This window comes from Anabrus simplex, chromosome 6 (genome assembly GCF_040414725.1).
Source record: "Anabrus simplex isolate iqAnaSimp1 chromosome 6, ASM4041472v1, whole genome shotgun sequence".
Classification (NCBI taxonomy): domain Eukaryota; kingdom Metazoa; phylum Arthropoda; class Insecta; order Orthoptera; family Tettigoniidae; genus Anabrus; species Anabrus simplex.
In genome coordinates this window covers 223,402,290-223,426,587 of record NC_090270.1, presented here as the reverse complement: position 1 = coordinate 223,426,587, position 24,298 = coordinate 223,402,290, and the positions used below count along the sequence as shown (strand labels likewise).

Here is a 24,298-nt window from a genome sequence, read left to right as displayed (position 1 = left end):
AGACCGTTCAACATATTGTCACAGAGTGCCCACTCCGAAGATTCAGTGGGACAATAAAGGACATCCACGAGGCCAGTGATGAAGCTGTGAGTTGGATAACAAAACTGGACATTCAGCTTTAGCAGCAATGCAGATATTGATGAGCTCAAATGTATAAATATTGTTTGTTTAATACGTACTTGTTCTGTGTGTATAGATGAAACTGTTTTTTCTGTAATTGTAAATATTTGTAAATAACCAAATTGTAACAATGTATCCTCATGCCATACGAAATATATCTAACATTGTGGTACTACTCACAAGTAAAGGCAACCCATGGCTTTCTCCGCATGATGGTACTAATCACAAGTAGTTTCATGGTTATAATACAATCATCTATTGGTCGCCCCTTTTAGTCGCCTCTTACAACAGGCAGAGGATATCATGGGTGTATTCTTCATCTGCGTCCCCCACCCACAGGAGGTTTTAACCTGTTTTACTACCGCATTAATATAAAATGGAAAAACAAAAAAAAAAAATCATAGCTTTTAAACAGTCTACAAAAGATAATAATTAAGCTGTATGTACGTTCAGTCCGTCAGCGATTCCGCTGGTAGGATCCTCAACAGCTCTGCCATCAGCTGTCACAGATGGCCTAGGCATCACTGAAGAGGCGGACTAGGGAAATGAGGGGTGAGGTAGTTTCCCACTGCTTTCCTTACCGAGCCAGAGTTGCTATTACATATCAGTCTGCCAAGCCCACTGAAATGCATACACCAACCGACCCTATGAGCAACATTTTCACACCATTCATAGCAGGGACTGTCTGCATAAGGATTGGCATTACTAGCATCGCTCATACCTCAGTCACTTTCATATTGTCAAAGCCAAGGATAAAACAGAGACAGATCTTGATGATGATGATGATGATGCTTGTTGTTTTAAGGGGCCTAACATCGAAGGTCATCGGCCCCTAATGGTACGAAATGAAAGAACAAAAATTTCAAAGGCATCCACTGACCAAAATAAAAATAAAATATGTCATGAAGAATGAATGGATGGACAGGAACCCAACAAAACACAAAACAAACAAACAAACAAACAAACAAACAAACAAACAAAAACCAGTGGATCAGACTCAAAACAGATCGAAAATAACATTATTACCGACCAAGGAACCACTTATAAAGCACAATGATGCATGGTGTCTAAAGGGGGTGCAAAATCCACGTCTAAGGCCCCACAGAATGGTACATGTCGCGAGTAAAATAGAACCATGGTATGTATCATGTTGGGGTATTAATCAGAAGTAGCGAAGACTCACAGTGTTCCACAAAAGATGGTACTACTCACAAGTATTGCAATACGTACAAGTAACGCAGACCTATGGTGTGGCTCACACAATGGCGCAACTCATAGCCAATGCAAACCGAGACGGTTCCCCACCTAGGTGTACTAAACACGGGTGCCGGTATTCCCGTGGTGTTCCTCACATAGTGGGTACTAATCACAGGCAACGCAGACCCACGGTGCTGCTCATATAGTGGTACAACTCACAGGCTACGCCCAGACCTGCGGTGTTGCTCACATGGGTACGACGCACGGGTACTGGAATCCACCAGGCCAGGCTTTTACTGCTACTAATCACAAACCTATTTCGTACCAAATTTAGTGGTACTACTCGCAAGTACAGGCAACCTATGGTGTTCCCCGCGTGATGGTACGATTCAAAATTAGTTTCATGGTTCTAATACAGTCAGCCCTTGGTCGCCCCTTTTAGTTGCCTCCTACGACAGGCAGGGGATACCGTGGGTGTATTCTACATGTGCGTCCCCCACCCGCAGGGGTTAGTGTGTTTGGTCCGCGAGAGGTATTTTATTTCCCTCAAGTCCGCCGGCAAGCCGGTTAGGACCCCCCTATCCGCCACCTGGGACGCGCCACGTGGGAGTATCACCTCTCCCCCTGCTACGCCAACGTAGCAGGTTCGTAGGAGACAGATCTATGAAAGAAACAAAATTGCTCTAGCCTATACCAGAAGACATAGTGCACTGTAAACACTAGGTCCTGCCAGCAAAGGCATAATAATGAAGCTGGTCAAATTATAATAGATAATAGCAGCCGATGGCCAGGTAATAATAAAAAAGAAAAGCACACTATGTGTAGAAGGTATTCTGAGCAAAATTATGATAGTGAGTCTACTCTTTGTTTAGAGACCATCACATAGCACTTATCACACTGCTTCTTGCACAGATCACAGATGCAGTCAGGGCACGGTTCATGATACTGCTTGTTTGAACATAAGCTGTCAAATAACCTAAGGATTTGAATTATTTTGTCACTATATCCTAATGATGCATCTGCTAGCAGAACGTAGTGTTTACAGTGCACTATGTCTTCTGGAATGGGCTACAGCAATATTGTTACTTTCATTAATCTGTCTCAACTTTATCCTTGGCTTTGACAAGATGAAAGTGACTGAGGTATGAGTGATGCTAGTAATGCCATTCCTTATGCAGCCAGTCCCTGATATGAATGGTGTGAAAATGTTGTTCATAGAGTCAGTTGGTGCATGCATTTCAGTGGGCTTGGCAGACTGATATGCAATAGCAACTTCTGGCTCAGTGAGGAAAGCAACGGGAAACTACCTCACTCCTCATTTCCCGAGTACGCCTCTTCAGTGATGCCTAGACCATTTATGACAGCTGATGGCAGAGCTGTTGAGGATCCAACCAGCCTTCGGCGTGAGGACTAAACATACATACACATATCCTAATTCAGGTCCAGCACATTTCCTCTCTTTGCTAATGGTTTCTCTGGACTAAAGAGAAATCTGAAGAAGAAAATGTGACCAAAAGATCACCCCATTCATCTGACAGCTGGATAATACAGGGTGTTTACAAATGAATATCAGAGTTTTAACGCCTTATAATATTGAATACGTTAAACTTACAGTTATACATTATATGTCAAATGAAAGAGCAACTCAAACAGTTTTGTTTGTTGGCACCAGTGCGCATATACGTGCAATGGTTTCGTCGCAATCCGCTAGACAGCGGTAGTAGCAAAGATGGCGACTAGTGAACAGAAAGCTTTTTGTGTTTTGCAGTTTGCAAAGACAGAATCTGTAGTTACTGTGCAACGTGCGTTCCGCATTAAGTTCGGTTGTGATCCTCCAAGTGATAATAACATTCGCAGATGGTATCATAAGTTTGAAGACACCGATTGCCTTTGTAAAGGGAAGAGCAAGGGACGACGAAGATTAAGTGAAGAGATTGTTGAGCGAGTGAGAGAGTCATTCACTCGTAGCCCAAAGAAATCAGTCCGGAAGGCTAGTCGTGAATTACAACTTCCTGCGTCGACCGTTTGGAAAGTTGTAAGAAAACGCTTACAGCTATGTCCTTACCGTTAACAGTTATTACAGGCTCTAAAGCCGGCAGACCATAGATTACGTGCCAACTTCGCAAACGACATGTTGTTACATGATTATGAGTTTATGAATCGTGTTGTTTTCAGTGATGAATCGGTCTTTCACCTTAGTGGACATGTAAACACTCATAATGTGCGCATCTGGGGCTCAGAAAATCCTCACGAGTTGGTACAAATGCAACGAGATTCCCCTAAAGTGAATGTTTTTTGTGCCGTATCCCGGCGAAAGGTTTATGGGCTTTTCTTTTATGGTGAACATACTGTAACTGGTACTTCTTACCTCGATACACTAGAGCAATGGCTCTTCCCTCAGTTGGAAGAAAATGAGCCAGAGAACTTCATTTTCCATCACTGGCATAACGACGTACTACTACCGCTGTCTAGCGGATTGCGGTGAAACCATTGCACGTACATGCGCACTGGTGCCAACAAACAAAACTGTTTGAGTTACTCTTTCATTTGACATATAATGTATAACTGTAAGTTTAACGTATTCAATATTATAAGGCGTTAAAACTCCGATATTCATTTGTAAACACCCTGTATACTGGTTTACTAAAAAATAATTTTCACATTTGCAAATAATACAGTATGCAGTAAAACAAAAACTACTGAAATTACAAACCATGTTCTGAACATCAAGATACATTATTATAACATGCAAGGTAACGATAGCAACACACATCTAGTACAGTACATGTTCAAAATATGCACCCCAATGCCTCACACACATTGTTCATAAGGGTTCTGTATATTGTATATTGTCAAACATGTCAGTGAACACAGGTTGCCACAAGGGCTTAATATATGACTTTCGGTAACATTCCTGTACCCTATCTCAGATAACCTGGGAGAACACGTAAACATGAAAAACGTGGAGAAATGAGTTTAAACAGACTATCTTTTGTTAAACATTACAAATATTTTATAGGCTGTGACTGTGTTTTTGCCACGCTAGTGAAGTCGCGTATTATTGTAAGTTCTTCTTCTTCTTGTTTATGATAGTTTAGGATCACTCTAGTTGGTACATCGTTCAGATATCTTGGAAGGAATTGTTCGGGCTTTGGGGTCCTCCCAGTACTTCTTCAGATGCTCCAATCTTTGTGCCCTTTCCTCGGTTGAAAATGTGCGTGTTATGGGTTTGTTTCGCGTAAGTGTAAAGCGGAGGTTTGTATTCTTGAGTTTTGTGTTCAATGTTATCTTATTTGTGGTGTCTTCTGTAAGGCCTATTTCCTTCAGATTCTCTCTTACTTCTCTGATCCATTTACATCCTCTTATGGTATTTTTTGAGACGAGAGTGTATTGTACTAGTTGTTTCAGAAGTCTCAAATCCTGCATCCTTATAATATGTCCAAAGAATGCCAGTCTCCTCTTACACATAGTATATGTAATGGGTTCTAGCTCTTTGTATGCGGGTATCAATTTAAAACAATTAAGTTTACTGAAGTGGTCAACCTATTCAATACAATACAATTTTCAACACTGAACAACCATGAAGTTTATTATATGCAATGTTAGGTATTATCCTCCACTGTCCATCTTTCTGGTATTTTTTGTTGATGCAGGTTCTTCCAATCCTCCTTTCAATTTTCTGAAGTCTGTCAGTCTTTGATTGTTTATTCAGGTGAAAAAGTGTTTCTGCTGCATATGTAGCTTCCGGTTTTATAGCTCTGTTGAAGTGTGTTATTTTTGCATTTATTGATAGACATTTCTTTTTGTAGATGTCCCGTGTTAAATTTTTGTGCTTTAGCTAATCTATTTGTTCTTGTTTGGATTGAGATTTTTTTCCATTAGGTATGTGTTATTACTCCTCCAAGATATTTAAATTGAGTTATTATTTTGATTTTATTACCATTTATGGTAACTTCTTTTAGTTGTGTTGGTTTTTGGGGCATAATTTCTGTTCTTTTCAAATGATATTTTGATGCAAATTTTATTTCCAATGTTCTGATGTCTGGGTTTTTGCTTCTTTTATGTCAACTGCTAGTAATGCTAAATCGTTGGCGAAACCCAAGCAAATTGTTTTGATTTTTCGACCAATATTTATTTTTGGGGGACATCTCCTAAACCATTCCCTCATTACCATTTCTAGAGCACAATTAAATAATAGTGGCGAGAGCCCATCTCCCTGCCATAGTCCAGTTTTAATTTCAAATGACTGATATTTCACCCCTAAACTTCACTTTTGATTTGGTGTTAGTGAGAAGGTTTCATCATGTTTATTAATTTGGGGTGTAGTCCAAGGTGTCTTAAAATTTTAAACAGGGATTCTCTATGGATGCAATCGTAAGCTTTCTTGAAATCTACAAATACTATCACCATATCTCTGTTTCTTCTCCTGTTATAGTCCATTATCAACTTAAGACTCATGATCTGATCAGGACAGCTCCTCCAGGGTCTGAAACCTCCTAGTTCATTCTCAAGTTGTAAACGTGTCCTATTAAGGATGATTATTGAAAGGGCAAGTTCTTTTGTAGTAATATAACATTATTAAGTTGGCAGTTGGTCTTTGTTGTAAGTGCAACACTTCATAGGCTATTAGAAACTTCATTCATTCTGATTAATGTTGAAATGTTGTATTATTTATACAACATTTCAGTTACGAATTATTCAAACTATCTGTCAATCTCGCAGTTTCCTGACTCGTGTTTTTATGTGGGTAGTACTGCTACGTGCACTTGGCCTGAATTGTTATTGTTGACTCCCAGGTTATTTGAAATAAGGTGTAGGTGGGTCATCTGACTGGAAAACAGATTCTTTCAGCATGCCCCGAATTATGAGAGATGGTCTCTTTTAGTGTCCTTGCAACAACCTGTGCTTAACAACATGTTCAACGATCTACAGGACCATTATGAATAATGTGCGAGACTTGAGAGTGCGCATTTTGAACACGCCATACCAACGCAGTTAGATACGTTTCCATTGTCACCCTGTTCATTACACTAACCTATTTTGATATTGAAAGTATGTTTTTAATTTCAGTAGTTTGTTTTTCTGCATACTGTACTGGAAATGTATCCGAAAGGTCGGAAATTAAAATAACCTAATCACCATATAGGTATACGAATTCTGAAGCATTGATATTTCTTTATATAATAATGGCTTTCATGGACAAAAGAACAAACTTGAATAAAATGACTGAAAGGGCGATTATTACAGCTAAAACATATGTACAGTAATAGTCTATGTGAAGGCGATTGTAGTTCAAAGGAGTGTAAAAACACCTGCATTATCAACCCTTTTAAATATTAAAACAAAAATAGACATTTATATGGCTAGTTATAAAATTTCAAAAGAAAAGTTTTTATAAAATTCTGTTCAGGACATCACTTGTGGGACAAGCCACCTTACATTTAATAGTGTAAAAGATAATAGCACTCTTGAGTGAATAACAATGTCATCTGGCTCAAGAGTTACAAGTATAAATTTGAAGGAGGAAACCTGGCTACAACAGTTGGGTTTTTTGTTGTTCTTTCAGAGTTAAAACAAATCCATTGATACATTTATTCTCATAAACAAATACGCAAGAAATATTTAAGACAACATTTTGACAAAACAACACCACTATTCTTTTTTAAGACTCCAATTACTACTATACTGCAATTAATGACCGGTCACTGCCTGAAAAAAGAGCAAACTGATCCCATACATCACTCAAGCAAGTTGTGGGTGAATATAAGGCCACGACCTCTCGATAGAAATGTTTACTAGCTGCAGCGGTTGAAATGGACATGACGAGAGCTCAGTGATGCTGTAAGGGGCAAGAATATCGGTGCTCACTAATTTGGTCCTCTCATCCGTGAGATTTCTGGCAAATTTCAGATACCACATTCAACAATGAGTGATGTAGTCATGAAATGGAAATGTTAGGGATTTTTAAAAACTCCGCCTCTATCAGGAAAGCTAGAAAACTAACAGATAGTGACCATCGTTGCCTTCAACGTGCAGCGAGGTCAAACAAGCAGGCATCGTTAGAAACTGTGGCCACAAACCTGCAACTTACATCTGGAAGTGATGCCAGTAAAGCCTACTGCTCACGGTAAAATGTTTCGTAAAATTTGTTGTACAATTAATTTTATAAAAATTTGGTGAAAACAAGTTGTGTTGCTCACGGTAAAATTATTTTATAAAATCCGTTGAAGCATCACGATGGCACTCTATGAACTCACTCCTGAACTAGGATGTGCATGTGCTGCCATCTATCGATAAACTTTAAAACCAAGAATCAGCTCTTCAACTTACAGTGTGTTTGAGAGTATTGCTCCAACAAACAAAGCAAAACTTGCTGCTTTAGCTGCAATTATATGTTGTACTGTGGTAAAAAGAAAGAAAAGAAATGCCAGGAAATGCTGGACTCGGGTTGGATCAAAAGAGAAGAAGGTAGAGGATTGCTGTTGTTGGTCGAAAATTAGTTGAGGTTAGAAAACCAGCATTCATTTAAGAATTCGGCGATTGTGTTTTCTGCCCCTCTTCTTGCATATCTGTTTTGGTAAAGTGGCGTTTTAACTTCATACAAACAAGGATATTTCTGGTATTCGTCCAGTAAAACACTAACAGCTTCCTAAGTCCACCCGGATCCTGCCATTTTAGAAAGAAGTGTTTGTTTACAATCGAGCTTCACAATCTTCTCACGACGTAGCACTAGCATCATCGTGATGTCAGCTTTGCTGATTGGTTCGTTTCATAAAATTAATTTTACAGAATAGAACATGTCCTATTTTAAGAAAAGTTTTATAAAAGGTTTTATAAAACTTGAATTTGACCGTGAGCAACAGAAATTTTATAAAATTAAATTATTGTACAATAAATTTGACAGAAAATTTTACCGTGAGCAACAGGCATAATGGTACCATTCATCAGGGGGTATTTGTACTTTAATTCCATAGGCAAACTGTGGCACATAAGTGAAGGATTACTAAACTGAAAGCATGCAGCTGACTTTTTTTCTATTTGTTTTTATGTCACACTGGCACAGATATGTCTCATGGCAAAGATGGTACAGGAAATGGCTAGGACTGGGAAACAAGTGGCCATGGCCTTAATTTGTGAAAATGAGAAACCACAGAAAACCATCTTCAGAGGTGCCAACAGTGGGGTTCAATCCCAATATCACCCAAATGCAAAATGACAGGTACGTGACCCAAACCACGAAGCCAATTTGTTTAGTACACTGCTGATTGCAGTGGTGCAAAACACATGGACTTCACATCAACGGACAAGCATTATGTTGAGTGATGATTCACACCGCATGTTGTGGCAGTCCAATGGAAGTGTACTGACCCGACGAATGCCAGGCGAGTGTTACACTGTTCACACTACAAAATTTGGCAGAGAGGGAATTATTGTGTAGGCCTGTTCTTTGTGGTTTGGTCTTGGTCCACTGATTTTAGATCCTTGAACTAGGAATGCTGAAGCCTATCAGGCATTATTGAACAATTCCATGCTACCCACAGCCTGTGACAATCTGGCATTGGTCCTTATTTACAGCATGACAGTACACCCATTGATAAAGTGAAGTCAATAACTCAGTGGTTTGTTGAAATGAGAGCGAAATAAATAAAATCGCCAGCCCAATGCCCTGATGTAAACACAACTGAACATATTTTGAGATGAGTTACACTGCTGGTTGACAACCAGACCAGACTGCTGCAAAATGTCTAAAAAATATATTACTCTTGTTACAAAGAAAAATGGAAGAAAATACACGCAGACATCTACAAAAACTTCATGGAAAGTCTTCCCGGCTGTGATAGCGGCAAAGAGCAGGTTTACATCATAGTACTGTCACCATAGCAGCTTTAGTTAAGCCAGTACCTAAGGGTGTCCCCGGTTATTAATGGCAATGTCATGTACCATAGTAACAGCAGGTTGATCAACTTTCAACCTGTATTCACTATCTCTCACATTCATTTCGAGATACGATTTCTTATAAGGAAATGTTGACTGCCCTCAATGCACTGAAACTTTTAAAGAAAAAGTAAGAAGGGAAAAAATGAGGAGAATGACAATAGGAGTTAGGTAATGGCATTTGCCACCATCATGGTTAATTTCCTTGCATGTGTGTTTTTATTTTTTATTCTTATAAATATATGACAATCTAATAAAAATAAAACTTGACTGAACTAAAACCCAACATCTAACATACCCATGTTTTATCACACTAGGCTACTTAATAAAAAGTTAGTTCAGGATGTTCAATTACAATCTAAAGAAATAAAATTTCTCACTTTCAGTTATCACAAACTGACGGAAACAAAATTATAAGCCTACAATTTTATTCACAGCTAGGATTTCTCATTCATGAAAATTTTATCTTCATTGTGATGCCCTCTCTAATCAACATCAAATCTGGAAAATAAATTCTCATCCAGGATATGAGTTTCTGTCCTCAAGTAAGACCTGTGTGAACTTCCTTTAGGCTGAGCCACACGATGTATCTGCCACCAAGAAAACAAAGTATCATTAATAGGCTGACAGTAAAATATATGATCAGACAAATGCCATATATATTCAAAACTATATTATATAAAACTTCACACAAAACAGTGCATTTCCACTATTATTTTTCTCCCACCTTATGCTTCAACAACAACTGCTTTCTTCAAAGACAGAACTCCCAACTCCCCCAAAGGATCATCAAGCTAATAGAAAGAACTTTGCCATAATTTTACAAGGGAGCAATTATTCATCATAAACTATATTAGCATCGAAAGGCATATGCACAGTTAACTGTCAAAAGATATTTAGCAAGTATAAAAACAGCTGAATGAGATATTAGTGCAACATTCTCCTCCTAGTAAAGCTGCTCCTTCAATTGCATTAAGTCTTCTTTGTACATTAGGAACACAGAGGATGGATTATAGCAGCATTTCCCTAACTGAGCTCTACAAGGTGTGTGTAGGTATTTGCACATTGTCCCAGCAGTTTGGTGGATTTAATTGAGAATGTCACCAGATATCCTATTTAACTGCCAGCACCAAATTTCTTTCTCCACTCAAAACATTCATTCTGCCAGACAAATATAGGAATAAACTGGTTTCAATACATTGTGTTAACCCCTCAGCATCACAGCCATTTAAAGAGCTTCCTACCCCGCGACCGGATGAGATCTCAACTACGCGCGACTGAAATACATTGATTCACTTCAAGTGTTACTACAAGTATAAAAGTAGCCCGATATTCACGAAATTTGGAATTCCATATGATAGAACTATGTACATGCAGATAATTACATAATTGTTTTATATTGCCTTAGTAATTTAGTTTCATGTGATAAGAGTTCGAACCACTCTTCGAGACAGAGACCCAAGTCACACACCTGGCAGCAGTACACCAACGTCTTCTTTTCGCTGTATTTTGAACATACGATGCAACGTCTCTGTGGTTTGGATTTCCCATTCTTGGATGCTAATTTCCTAATAAAATGTCTTTCCTGCAACCTTGGAACTGTATTATCTGATGCGCGCCAGCCTTGAATATTTCGTTCCCCGCCCGAGCGAGCATATTTTGTAAACAAACCTTCCATCAGCTGAACCCAATAAGATAACTGCTCAATGTTTGTCCCCGTGACTTGTCTGAATATTATTAGAGAATTCAGGAATCAGAATTCACTGTTGAAAACTTCCCTTTCACCTGTATAATTATCCATAGCCTCCCACACGAAATTTCCAAGCACTGGTTCCTCCTCATCATCACTCTCATCATTTACCACTGCATCCGCTACAGCCACATCATCTATTTCATTATCACTGCTGGTAATACTGTCACTACTACTCCCGACTAAACTTTCATCTGAATTATACAATATTTCAAGCACGTTACTGTCAGTCAAGCCACGGCTGGAGCTAACCATTGAGCATGGCGCGTCACACGGACTGATGAAGCTACAGCGAGACCGAAAAGAGCAGGATGAAACTGAATGAGGGGAATAACATTTATGACGAAAAACCAACTCGATACATATTTCAGATAAAAGGTCGAGACATCGCCTTTCAAATGAGATATATACCATGGACAACTGGTTCTCGTATCGTATGACAGAAAGCAGCACTAACTCATGCCTACACAGTACGCTCGTGGAGAGTTACGAAAATATTACAAGCTAAGAAATAAGGACAAATATAATAAATAAACCGCACTCTTAATGTAAAATTAGAGCGAAGAAATCACGCGAAAAGACAAACTTCTCAGATTATCACTTCTTTATTTTATTCTGTAGGAAAGAATGAAGCAAATAGACTTTAAAAAAAGCAGAGATTAGTGCTTAGTCTTGCGTGACAAATACTTATCCTTGCAGAAACAATTTCATTTTAACTATTTTCAATTCTTATTTACAACACTGATAAACCCGAAAATGTCTTCTTGGAAACAAAACAATTTGCATATCCATAACTTGAAAACTCTTCACGCTATAGCCGTAAATGCAAAACCATGTACCGGTCTATACCATGTATAGAGGTCGGCGCTGAGGGGTTAATAATGCAAAATTGATATTGAACTTCCACTGTTCTGGAACAATGGGTGTATCCAGGACCACTGGGCAGTTTTCAGGCCGGCAGGCTTTAGAGGGTGGCAAAATTCAAGAATATTGTGTGAAAGGTTGAATGAAACAAATACAACTTAGTATCGTGTCCGGTGACCCCGAAAGAAAATACAGGCCCTCCAGGATTGCTGGGGGTTGGCGTTGGGCTGACAACCCAATCTGTAAAAAAACTCTCGTTATGAAATCTGAAGAAGAAATAGCTGGCCTGGCCTTTTTACGATGACCTTGCAAACGTGTAAAGGACTTGAGAATTGGTTTGTGGAATGTCTTACCTCTTTACCAAGCTGGAAACCTACTGCATAAAGACCAGAAGGTTGGAGTGGGCAGGACATGTGCTACGTGCTAATGACAGAATGATAAAGAAGGATATTTAATTCAGTTCCAGAAGGAATCAGGAAAGTTGGAAGAACAAAGTTAAGGTGAGAAGAAGGGGTAAGACATCCGTGCTCCGATTTGCGAGCTTTGCGCAAGCGCACTAGTGTGTCGCAACCAACGAGCTCAACCGACAACAAACTGCTGCATGCTTCCTTGCTGCCTAACAGTATTGGCTGCTGTGGAATGGACAGATCACAGATGCATTTATTTATTTATTTATGACTGACATGATTACTGTAGACGCGTGCGTGAGAATTTATTTAATTTGTGTTTGGGTTGTTTGTAGAAATAATTTGTTTTAATAGTGAAAAATTACAGAAAGTCATTTATATTGCAAAACATTAACGTGTGAAGCATTTATAAGCAATTATGGGTAAATATAGAAACTATTCTGCGGGCTTCAAGCTAAGTGTAATTGCCTTCACTGAACAGCATGGGAACAGAGCTGCAGAAAGAAAATTTTCAGTGAGTGAAAAGTTGGTGCGTGACTGGCGGAAATAAAAAAAAAAACAAGCTAAAAGGCACAAACCCTTCTAGACGCGCGTTTAGAGGTCCTAAAACAGGGAAGTTTAATATAATTGACGAAGAAGTGTTTATGTACGTCAATGAAATACGTAGCAATGGCTGCAGTGTATCATATGAAATGTTACAAATTAAGGGACGGGAGGTAGCGCGCAAACACAACATAACTCAGTTTAAGGCGAGTCGTGGGTGGATTAAGGGGTTCATGCGACGACACAATCTGTCAGTGCGAAAGAGAACAACACTAAGCCAAAAGTTGCCTGCTGATTACAAGGACAAGATTGTGAATTTTCACCGATTTGTCATACGTTTGCGCAAGGAAACTTCGTACTTGCTTTCTCAAATCGGTAATGCCGATCAGACTCCAATCTTTTTTTGATATGCCTAGTAACAGCACTATTGCGCTAAAAGGATCACGGAGTGTATTAATGAAAACCAGCGGTAGTGAGAAGTTGCGATGCACGGCAATGCTAGCCATTACAGCTGATGGAAGAAAGTTGCCGCCTTACATCATTTTCAAGAGGAAAACGATGCCTAAGGATATACAGTTTCCCCGTGAAATTCATGTAAGAGTGCAACCAAAGGGTTGGATGGACGTAGAACTCATGCTGGACTGGGTTAAAACTGTGTGGGATAGAAGACTCGGTGCACTACTAAAACAACCAGCTCTGCTTGTTTTAGATAATTTCCGAGGTCACCTCATAAACGAAGTGAAGCAACTTCTCAGTAAAAATAAGACACGACAGATAGTCATTCCTGGTGGCCTAACATCTGCTTTGTAGCCACTAGATGTATGTATTAATAAACCCTTTAAAGACCACTTACGTCGATTTTACGAGTGGATGATGAGCGGCGATCAGCAATTGACGCCCGCTGGAAATACCAGGCGTCTACCCTTGGACTTGTTATGCTCGTGGGTGATGAATTGGGATCTTATACCACCTGAACTAGTCTCCAAGAGCTTCAAAAGGACTGGGATTTCGAATGCACTAGACAGATCCGAAGATGACGCAGTGTGGCGGAGAGACGAAGAATCTGATACTGGTATTAACAACGGCGAGGATGGCGTATCAGATACCAAAACCTGTGATAGCGACACAGAAGATTTGGAATAAATTGTGTACCGGTAAGTCCGTATTTCACAACAAAGCGATAAATTTTTGCAAGTGTAATATTTTAACTTTAATACTAAAATTAATGACAATTAACTTAATACATTCATTTTTATTTTCAGGTTGGAAAAATGTTTGCCGAATTGTTGCAAATAATTATGAATTTTGTTTTAGACTATTTTAATTATTTTGATGTATAAACGCGAGCATTACGTGCATCTTAAATTTGTATCAAATACAATTTAGTTATAAATTTTTTTTGAGAAATACAAATACCGGTATTAAAAATTCTTTGGATAATGGTCGCACCCTACTATTTTTTCGAAAGTTTTTGTATAAAAACTGCGATGATTATGCTGGGAAATAGGTAGCTGTAATTATAAAGTTCTATAAGAACACAGTTCATTCTGCGTTGAATTGAACGTTGTTAAAAGGCACTTTGTAAAGGCTGAGGGTGTAAGAAATAAATTTAGGGCTTAAAACAGTTTAATTTTTAAGATAATGATGAAGAAAAGTATTTTTGATCACTCCAAGTGGAGTTTAAAATAAAATTTAAAGTTGCTAGTTTGTTGGTAATATCGTGTGATAAGTCTGCAGTCTTCTTAAAGTACTTTGTAGCAGTGAGGAAGAGTGCTCGATGGTAAGTAGCTGTATTTATATTAGCTAGAAGGTACGACTGCGGCTTTTTATGTAGAGTCGAAAGGGAAATGTGGTTTAATGTCACTTAGTCAATTATGATGTTAATTGGTCAAAGTAAAGGTGACTAAAAGGAAAACGTATGTAATTTCATTTATCTTTTTTGACTAGATAAACGAAAAGATAAATGAAATTACATACATTTTTCTCTAACTCACCTTTACTTTAACCAATTAACATCATAATTGACAAAGGGGCATTAAACCACATTTCCCTTTCGCCTCTCTATATAAGAAGCTGCAGTTGTACCTTCTAGCTAATATAAATAGAGCTACTTACCAACGAACACTCTTCCTTGCTCCTACAACGTACTTTAAGAAGGCTGCAGACTTATCTCATCACACAAGATTAAAAACAAACTAGCAACTTTAAATTTTGTTTTAAACCCCACTTGGAGTGATCAAAAATACTTTTCTTCATAATTATTCTAGAGATTAAACTGTTTAAGCTCTAAATTTATTTCTTACATCCGCAAACTTTACAGAGCAAATTTTAACAAAGTTCACTTCAATGCAGAATCAACTGTGTTCTTATAGAACTTTATAATTACGGCTACTTACTACCAAGCATTTTTCCTCCCCCCTACAACGTAATTTAAGAAGGCTGCGGACTTATCACAAAAGATTAACAACAAACTAGCAAATTTAAAATTTAATTAAACTCCACTTGGAGTAATCTATAACACTTTTCTTTGCTATTATTCTAAAGATTAAGATGTTTAAGCTAAAAGCTTATTTCTTACGCCTTCAACCTTAAAGTTTTTTGGTTCAACCTTTTAACAAGGTTCAATTCAATGCAGCAACAATTGTGTTCTTATAGAACTAATATGCAACTTGTTACCACATTTTTAGACAAGGACATTCTTCATCATCATCATCATCATCATCATCATCATCATCATTAGTCGTTGTGCTCATTACTGAGCGTTGTGACCTCATAACTCCATCATTTCCGTGTTGCAACCTTGACAAGATGTCTCCATCTCGAGCGGTTTTCACATTTCGTTAATATGACCTGAAGTGGTAGCCCAGTGATCTTCTTCGCCTGATCTATCCATCTGCTTGCTGTTCTTCCTCAGGGTCTACTGCCTTCAATTTTGTCTTGTAAAATTACCTTTTCCAAGTTCTCTCCATCTCGTCTTAAAATATGGCCAAGGAACAAGGAGGTAACGCTCACTCACATGGGAAGATAGGCGTTTCTTGATGCAGAGTTCGTCCAGAATGGAAACATTAGTTCTTCTTTCTGTCCAGGGTACACGTAGCATTCTCCGCCAACACAACATCTCAAAGGCATCAATGCGCTTTGTGTCTTTAGCATTCACGGTCCAGGTCTCACAGCAGTACAAAAAGACACAGAACACTAGTGATTCTACCAAGCGATCTTCGTGGCTTTTGATATTGCCCGGTTCTGTCAGATAGGACATTCTTAAAAGTATATAAATTAGGACTGTTTTTCAAGGGTTTATTATAAGAATATTTTAACTACTGTTAACTCGCTCATTTTTTGATGTATGTACCTACACCATCATCCTTACATTTATAATTTGTAATTTTTCTTAAAAAACTACAATTAAGAGCAATCAGGATCCTGATTTATTATCTTTCAGATTTGAGATTAAGGCTGAAGATGCCCTTAAAAAAAGGGCAAAACATGCCCCTATAATTTACTTAAGTTTTAATCCTTAATTGAAATGACTCTTTATGTATTGAATAGGTGGAATTTAATAAACATTAATATTTCTTTGACTTTAATGTACATTTCTATACGGACCAAAATATGAGAATTATAACGTATAATTTTCCTTGTCGAAGGGAAAGTCTGTTTCTCTTCATAAAATTAATCACCAAGCCTTCAATTCCGAAACACTGATTCCATGTGCAACAGCTATTTCTCGTCCTTTAAAATACAGCATTTTGTGAGAAACGGCATATCCAACGTTGCACAATGAAATCATATATTTAAGCAGATCCTCCCCTACTTTTGGAAACTTGTCGCTTTTTGGTCTGCGAAATGCTTTGCGAGACCTGTTGGTTGCTTGAAGTACACGTCTGTTACCGTGATAGCACACGTTGCATTGGACACTGAATACTTGCAACCTGCTGCCCTAGTACTGTATGTTTTGGCGTAACTGATCACCGCGAGCTTATATGATGCAGTATTACTCGAATACTTGCTTACTGTGGACTAACAAACAATTCTGAGATCAGAGAAAATACATGCCCCGAACCCGAAACACTCGTAAAATATGTTTGTACCAGACTGGAATATAGCATTGCTAGTTACTTCTGCGCTGATTCTCTCAATGAACTAGTGCAGTGGTATTCCCTACTGGCTGATAACAGCACATTGCCTGGTATTTGGAATGCCCGGTTTCGCAATAGGAAGGCTGCTAATTGAGTAGTTGACATCTTTATTTTGAAACGCCATCCGGAGCTGCATGATGGATGCTCGAAGTGGGTGAACATTTCTTTTTCTCCACTTTGGACCCAAAAATACTGGGATGCGTAAATTATGCGAGAAAGTGCGGTACTGTATTTACTCAAGATTCTGCCCGATCAGGTTGTAGCCACACCAAAATTGTAAAAACACTCTTATATTTTTCAACTTAGCACCTGAACATGTGGGCACCAGATCATGAAATAAGAAGCAGTGTGAAAAGACAGGACAACAAGGTTTTCTATAAATAGCCACTATGTGTGGTGTGTGTCCACACCATTGTTCAAACTGGACTGTCAAGAGCCTGAAAGGAAAGAAAATATGTGTATTCATCTGTACTATGTTCTCTACAGAAGTATAAATGCAAGTCTGCCAGTAATAAGTAGAGTATATCAGCTGGTCGATAGTAGAGAGAACTGCAGTTTCTCATTCTACCCTTCTCTGAGCATGAAACAACTTCCTATAATTTGCAATGACCGTCAATTACCGTGTGATATACTGTGGTCAATGGTTATGTGAAACAGACGATAAACCTAGTTTAAACGTGATCTAGACCTTCAAACCAGAGCTCTGTCAAAATAGTACAACAGAATTGGAAATGCACTGGCCTATGTTGCTATTATTAACCCTCGCTGATATGAACTTGCCAAGGACTGATTTTATTTGTACATGCAACTCGCAAGTCTCACTGAATCTAGCTATAACTGAACACCCCAATTTCTAATAAACTGATATTATTAGAAAAGAACATATGACATTCAACAAGGAAATCTACCACGTTGTAAATACATATGGCAATTGACTTTTTTTTTTTTTCCACATCGATGTGCCTGACGCGAGCAGTACCTGAGGCCCCGGATAGCTTCCTTGTGTGCCTGGAACATCTTCACGTTGTTCATATTACTCTGCCAATATTTGACGTATCCAGCATGATCACCAGTCACCATCCACACATCATTGTGTGACCACACCATTGTTCGAACTGGACTGTCATGAGCCTGAAAAGAAAAGGAATAACCTGTATTCATCCTTTAACATCTATTCATCAAATAGCTCAAATGCAGCTCATTTGGGGCAGAAAGAGCAACACACAGTAAAGGCAAGGACAAACATGAAAACACAGATGCACAAGGACGAATACAACTGAGGTCTTCATAGACTGGCACTCTTCCAATGAATTACAGATGTTCCAGACCTACTTCTTCTCAGCCCTTGACAAGCTAGTTTCAACTTCTATGCTGCATCAGAGAGGCGAGTATTCATGCACTGAGGAGACCTCTATCAATGTAGGAAGTGTAGGATAAGGACACAAAGAGTCCAGAAAGAAGAGATCACATGATATTATGATCAGAAGTAGGAAAGATAGGGTTCGGTTGATAAAGAATAAACACAGAAAAAGGGAGGAAAAGAGATCTCTATGTGATAAGAAACTGCTCTCATTCATGAGAACAAAAAAATATATGCACAACTCTCCCCTTCCTGTACGTGTGACATCCCGGGCTCTGATCTCGATACCCTCCTCTGATAACAGCAAATGTGCTTGCAAAAGACGAGGCCAAGATTCATATAACATCTGGCAACCCTGATTGCGCACGTGTTCAATGTTGCAAACCAAGTTGCTTGATTTTTTCTGCAGCATCTTTCTCAGTTCTTCAAACTTCTATTGTTATATTTTTTGTGGTGTTTATACCAATATGAAACATGCTTCAACAACTGAGAAAAAAAAAATAGAACAAGTAAAGGCTACTCACAAATTTCTTTTCTGTTTCGTCAGTGGCAGAGGAACCAGCTTTATCAATTACCAGTAGAGTATTAACACCCGTGCATAGTCACTCCGGACAGGCTTCAGTGAGTGAAAACTATGATGAAGTGGGAGCACACAGTTTAACCTGATGAGTGCTACGCCCGTCTATAGACGGTGCACGAGAACTCTAAATAATATTGAACATATGTGTAGCATTTTTCATTTGCATTTAGATTTATAAAGAACCAACATTTATAAACATTTTAAGACAATAACCCCACTGATAAGTTAAAAATTGATGCTTCTACAAACTTGTTTACATACGAATGAAAAACCTCAGCACTGGGGTACCAATCAACTGCTAACTCAGCACTTAAAAGGTTAAGTAAAGATATGTTGATTAAAAATATATTTTTTTAATGGGAAAAGAAAATTCAAGAGAGTGTGGTGCAAGAAACCAACATGGCTTAAATATGACAGAGGAACAATATTTTGTGAAGTGTGTGCTTATTTTCCTCATCTTCCTGATAAGAATTTGAAAGTTGTGAGAGGATTCGAAGGACGTTTCAAGCGTGAGACTCTTAACCCATATGTGTCCGACAAACGTTAATATCTGAATATTGTCGATCTTATATCGGTAAACCGGAAGAACATTTTTGACGTGCATTGTTTACAGTTCATTGTTTGATACTTACTGCACAGTACGAAAACAAGAAACACTTGGTTTCGCACCTTATCGCATGGCTGCATATGAAATATCATTCTATATACACTCAAGAGGTTGAAGGTTCCGTCGCGGTTAGTAATATGTTCTTATAATATTGTTACAGTTGAAAGTAAAATCATACTGTTGTGTTAAACGTAATAACAAAACGTGCCTTTAACAGATTCTGAATTCATTTATGGCTGATTTATAGTTGCTTTTTTTTTTTTTTTTTTGCTAGGGGCTTTACGTCGCACCGACACAGATAGGTCTTATGGCGACGATGGGATAGGAACGGCCTAGGAGTTGGAAGGAAGCGGCCGTGGCCTTAATTAAGGTACAGCCCCAGCATTTGCCTGGTGTGAAAATGGGAAACCACGGAAAACCATCTTCAGGGCTGCCGATAGTGGGATTCGAACCTACTATCTCCCGGATGCAAGCTCACAGCCGCGCGCCTCTACGCGCACGGCCAACTCGCCCGGTTTGCTTTTGTCTAGCAGAGCACAAAATTTCCACGTCGACATATGTCGACAGTGGACGCAAATAGGACTGCCTCATTACTGATATAGAATTTTCATTTATTCTTCTCAGATTGACCGTCTAGCAGGATTGTAAGCATCCTGGAGGAATCACAAGACATCCTAGATACTAATGTATATATAGAACCACCTGAAAATGCTTTCCATAGTGACGGGGATAGCGATGATGATGATGAGTCATATGGAGATATAAACAGACTCTGGTAATCAACTCTGGGCTGGTGCTGAAGTAGTGTGTTCAAAAATAAATGAAAATGGTACAACGGTAATGCTGAAAAGAAATACATAACAGTAATTCAGCCAGCATGTACAATTTTGTATAATATGCACATGAGGGGCGTCGATCGCTTGGATCAAAATGTATCTTGTTACTGCATCAGCATCAAAAACAACAAATGGTACTGGCCTCTAATTGCGTTCCATCTGAATGTCTCCATGAACAATGCACGGCAACTTACCCTTTAACCGCGAAGGGCAAAGAGGAAGATTTAGACCTTCTCGGCTTCACACGGTACATCGTTAGGGCATATATCCGATCTTGCACCGCTACGCGCCCTAACGCAGGAAGACCGAGTACGAAAGTATCTTCACACGTGTTGTGAGAAGTGCATTTCGATGGGGTATTCCACTACCTCGAAACAAGAGAGAAGCAAGTGCAGTGTGCTCAATGTGGTAAAGCTGCCAGGAAACAGTGCAAAAAAATATAACGTTGGCTGCCACGTCCTTTGCTTCGAGGCATTTCACTCACGCTAAACCAGACTGGATGACGAAAAGCAGAGTGTAACCTCAAAACACAGACTAAACTGTTTTGAAGTTCTACTCGTAGTTTTTCTTTTTTGCTATTTTCAGAGTGATCGTACTTGCTCAAAATTTGGTATTGTGTATATAACAAGTAATACAAGCGTACGAATATTGTCTTTTTGTTTTGAAACAGTGTGCATTCTAAACTGAGACAAAACTGTTCATTTATACTTTGAATCATATATTTTGCGCTTATTCAACACTAATGTGACTAATACTAAGTAATTAATTATTACATTCATATGAGCTTAAAATGCGAAGAAAAGTTCCTTTATTGAGCATGTCTTTTACCCTACCCGTCCATGCTCATATGTCGACACGGTAAATCTCCGCGAAAATATGTTAATGAAACCTAAAATCATCATAACCCTTTCATTTAGGTTACAAACAACTATACTTACGAAATATATCGCAATATTCCACAGAAAAATAATTTGGGCAGATATGGATTAAAACCCCAAGAAATCATCACATCTCAGGAAAAAATATGTGTAATAGCTTACTCGGCAAAGTTGACACCAAACATTACTTCAATGGCAACATGCGTTAAGAAAATGGATAAAAATGTATCTCCGTACAGGCCATGAACGCCTTTGGAGGAGTGGAAGGTAGAGTTAGTAGGGTTAGCTCTACACCCAGCTGCCTTTACCCCTAAGAATTAAACTGGTACTGATTTTTGGAGTAGGCTGAGTGAACCTCAGGGCCATGTGCACCCTCAGAAGTTGGAAACCTTGTTTCTTAAATTTTTCGACTTCCTGATGTGGATTACAATAGACAAGATCATACGAACGGGACCGTTAACTTTGGGAAGGCCAGGCTGTTTTGAGAGGACAGCCACCTTTTAAGCTCCATAAGTTTAAAGTTTTCTTCACACCCATTTTACACTTTTTTACTTTATCAGCCCAAGTTTCCCATACAACCTCATTTTTTCCATTACAGACTGGAACTACATTAACGGTTTCCAGTATGGTCACTTACAGTTATCTTATCTAACACAGCTTCTCAATTTTGTCGCTGCCCTCCCAACCATTTTAAAATAAGGCAAACACACCTAGCCAACATTGGAAACAATAATCGAGAACGGGACCGCTAAATTGAGAAGAAATTGAGAAAGCTGCTGTTCTAAAGTTTTAAATTTCATTGGCGTTTTTCTATCACTTGTCACATGCATTTCAGCTGCACGCTGTCTCCTCTCAGGCCTGGTTTCTCAAGTTTTTTCGCTCCCCTCCTAGCCATTCATGGTTATGATGTTTATACAGAGACAGACTGGTGGCCTGAAATTTTGACAGTGATTTTATCCTGTTTTTGAATTGTTATCAAACTGAATTTTTTTTAGATTAAGCGGTCCGCAACCTCGCTATGTGCACTTATTGTTCATTTCAGTCTGTATCATTTGTTTTAATTTCTTTTCTTCTTAGGTTTAACACATTTCTTAGATTCAATTATGTTTATATTAACCTTTTTTTCACTAAATTTGTCTCAGCGAGTTGTTTATTGCTCCATATGTTGTATATTGTGCTGTTTTTTATTTCTGTTATGTGTCTTTTTTCATTTGTCCCTTCGTTATGTTTTTGGCACATTTTTAGCTTATATTATGTAAATTACTTTAATCCCCTTATTTCACTTAAGATGGATCAAACAAGTTGAAACATGTTTGAATTTTATTACTCCACCTAATGATGGAATTATGTTATGTATTGAATTAGGATACATTTAATTTTTCCTTTGTAAAGTTCCTGATGGGGAATCGAGCCCACGTCCTTCCGGGTGAACAGAGCACACCTTTACCACCTCGGCCAGGCAGTCCCTAAAGTGTTACTGCAGAAGGTTATCTTAGACATTCGTTGCTGATGACGACATGTGCAGCGTGGCTCCACTTTCACTTAGTGCCGATGACATATGCGTCACACTCCGCACCAAATATTGAGGCTTGTATTTCCACTAGTACTTATGTAAAGAAGCGGACCTCTTTTCTGTGCATTGTTAAGCTACTGTTAAACATATCCTCCAACTGGGCATCAGTTTATTGTCAGTTACTATCTCTGTAGTTGTTACAATTCGGCATAATTTGTTGCAATGTCAACAGAGAATACTGAGGTTGCAGGACCTTCTCAGCGGAAGAAACACCACCTTGAAAGCTCCCAAAATTTATCACACCGCCTACAGGATCATATTTTTACATTTTGCCACAAAAAGTGTGGCTAAGGAGAATGGACTTAGATCGCGGAAACCATGCAGACAGTGTTACCAGGGGAAGGGGTTGCCATCAAGTCCGATTTCTCGATATCCGTTTTCACTTATATCACTGTTATCGCTAAAATTATCTTCGGTAATATGTTATTCACCCATTAAAAATTCACCTCCACCCCTACTCAACGATTTTGTGTCACTTTGTTCGCCTATATTCAGCTCAGTTTCAGTATCTGCAGTATTCAATCCCGCCATCTTTACGAACGAAACAGCTGACCCGTGCTCACGGATGTTCAAGACTGTTGGCTAGGGAACATCAAGACAGATTATTGCTCTTCTTTTATTTCCGAAGCCCTGTTAATTGTACTGCATGTTCATAAATGCCTTAACTTTTCACTGAGAAAAAAAAAAATACAAAACTATTGCATAGATTGCAGACGTGTGCAGATAATGATGCCGGGCGCTTTCAGGCAGGAAAGAATTTGCCTGGTGTAAAAATGGGAAACTACAGAAAACCATCTTCAGGGCTGCTGACAGTAGGGTTCAAACCCACTATCTCCTGAATGCAAGCTCACAGCTGCGCGCCCCATGACTGGCCAACTCACTCAGTAAGAGTGTTCACTGCAGTGTACATAAGTTTCAGTACCTAAACAGTGTAAGATGAGTGGCTGGAAATTGATTACTTTAACCATGATGGTTCAATTTTGTCAGTATAAACTTGCAAATAATCTATAAAAACACTTTCCGCCTTGTGCCAATATTTCATACTTCAATGTGAAGTACTTCACACGATGCACAACACTTTTTTACACTGGACCATGTCATCCTTTCTTTTAAAACCATTCTGTATACATACAGAAATTCCTTTCGAATGATTATACTATTTCGAGTCCGAGGAAAGAGAGAATGAAATGTAAGCTGCATAGGAATGCTGTAGTAGCCGTCAAGTTCAATGTGAAGTACTGACAAGGTGGAAAGTGTTTTCATAGATTAAACCCCGGAAATGCACTACAGTGGATTTAGAAAGCACTATGCTTCTGTGGCAAGACTTTTATTGAAACAGCTTATCAACATCACATTCATGCACATTATCCATTTTCTGTTCGACTATCTGAGCATTCTTATAAACTTCCCTCTCCTGTTTCAAAGAGAGCAACTTTTACTCAAAACAGTGGAATATCGTGTGAAAAGTTGAACAAGATTGTTAATACAGTCGAACCTGCCCTAACGAAC

At 38.7% G+C, this 24,298-nt stretch overlaps 1 protein-coding gene across 1 annotated transcript in view; it reads right to left on the bottom strand.

Annotated features, from left to right (window-relative positions):
- The window catches only part of Wdr33 (WD repeat domain 33), a 239,767-nt gene that overhangs the window by 157,864 nt on the left and 57,605 nt on the right, over positions 1-24,298 (bottom strand). Inside the window, exon 3 of the mRNA XM_067150215.2 lies at positions 17,935-18,086. Within this exon, the coding sequence (XP_067006316.1) occupies positions 17,935-18,086 (152 nt within the window). The remainder of the gene's footprint in view (positions 1-17,934; positions 18,087-24,298) is intronic.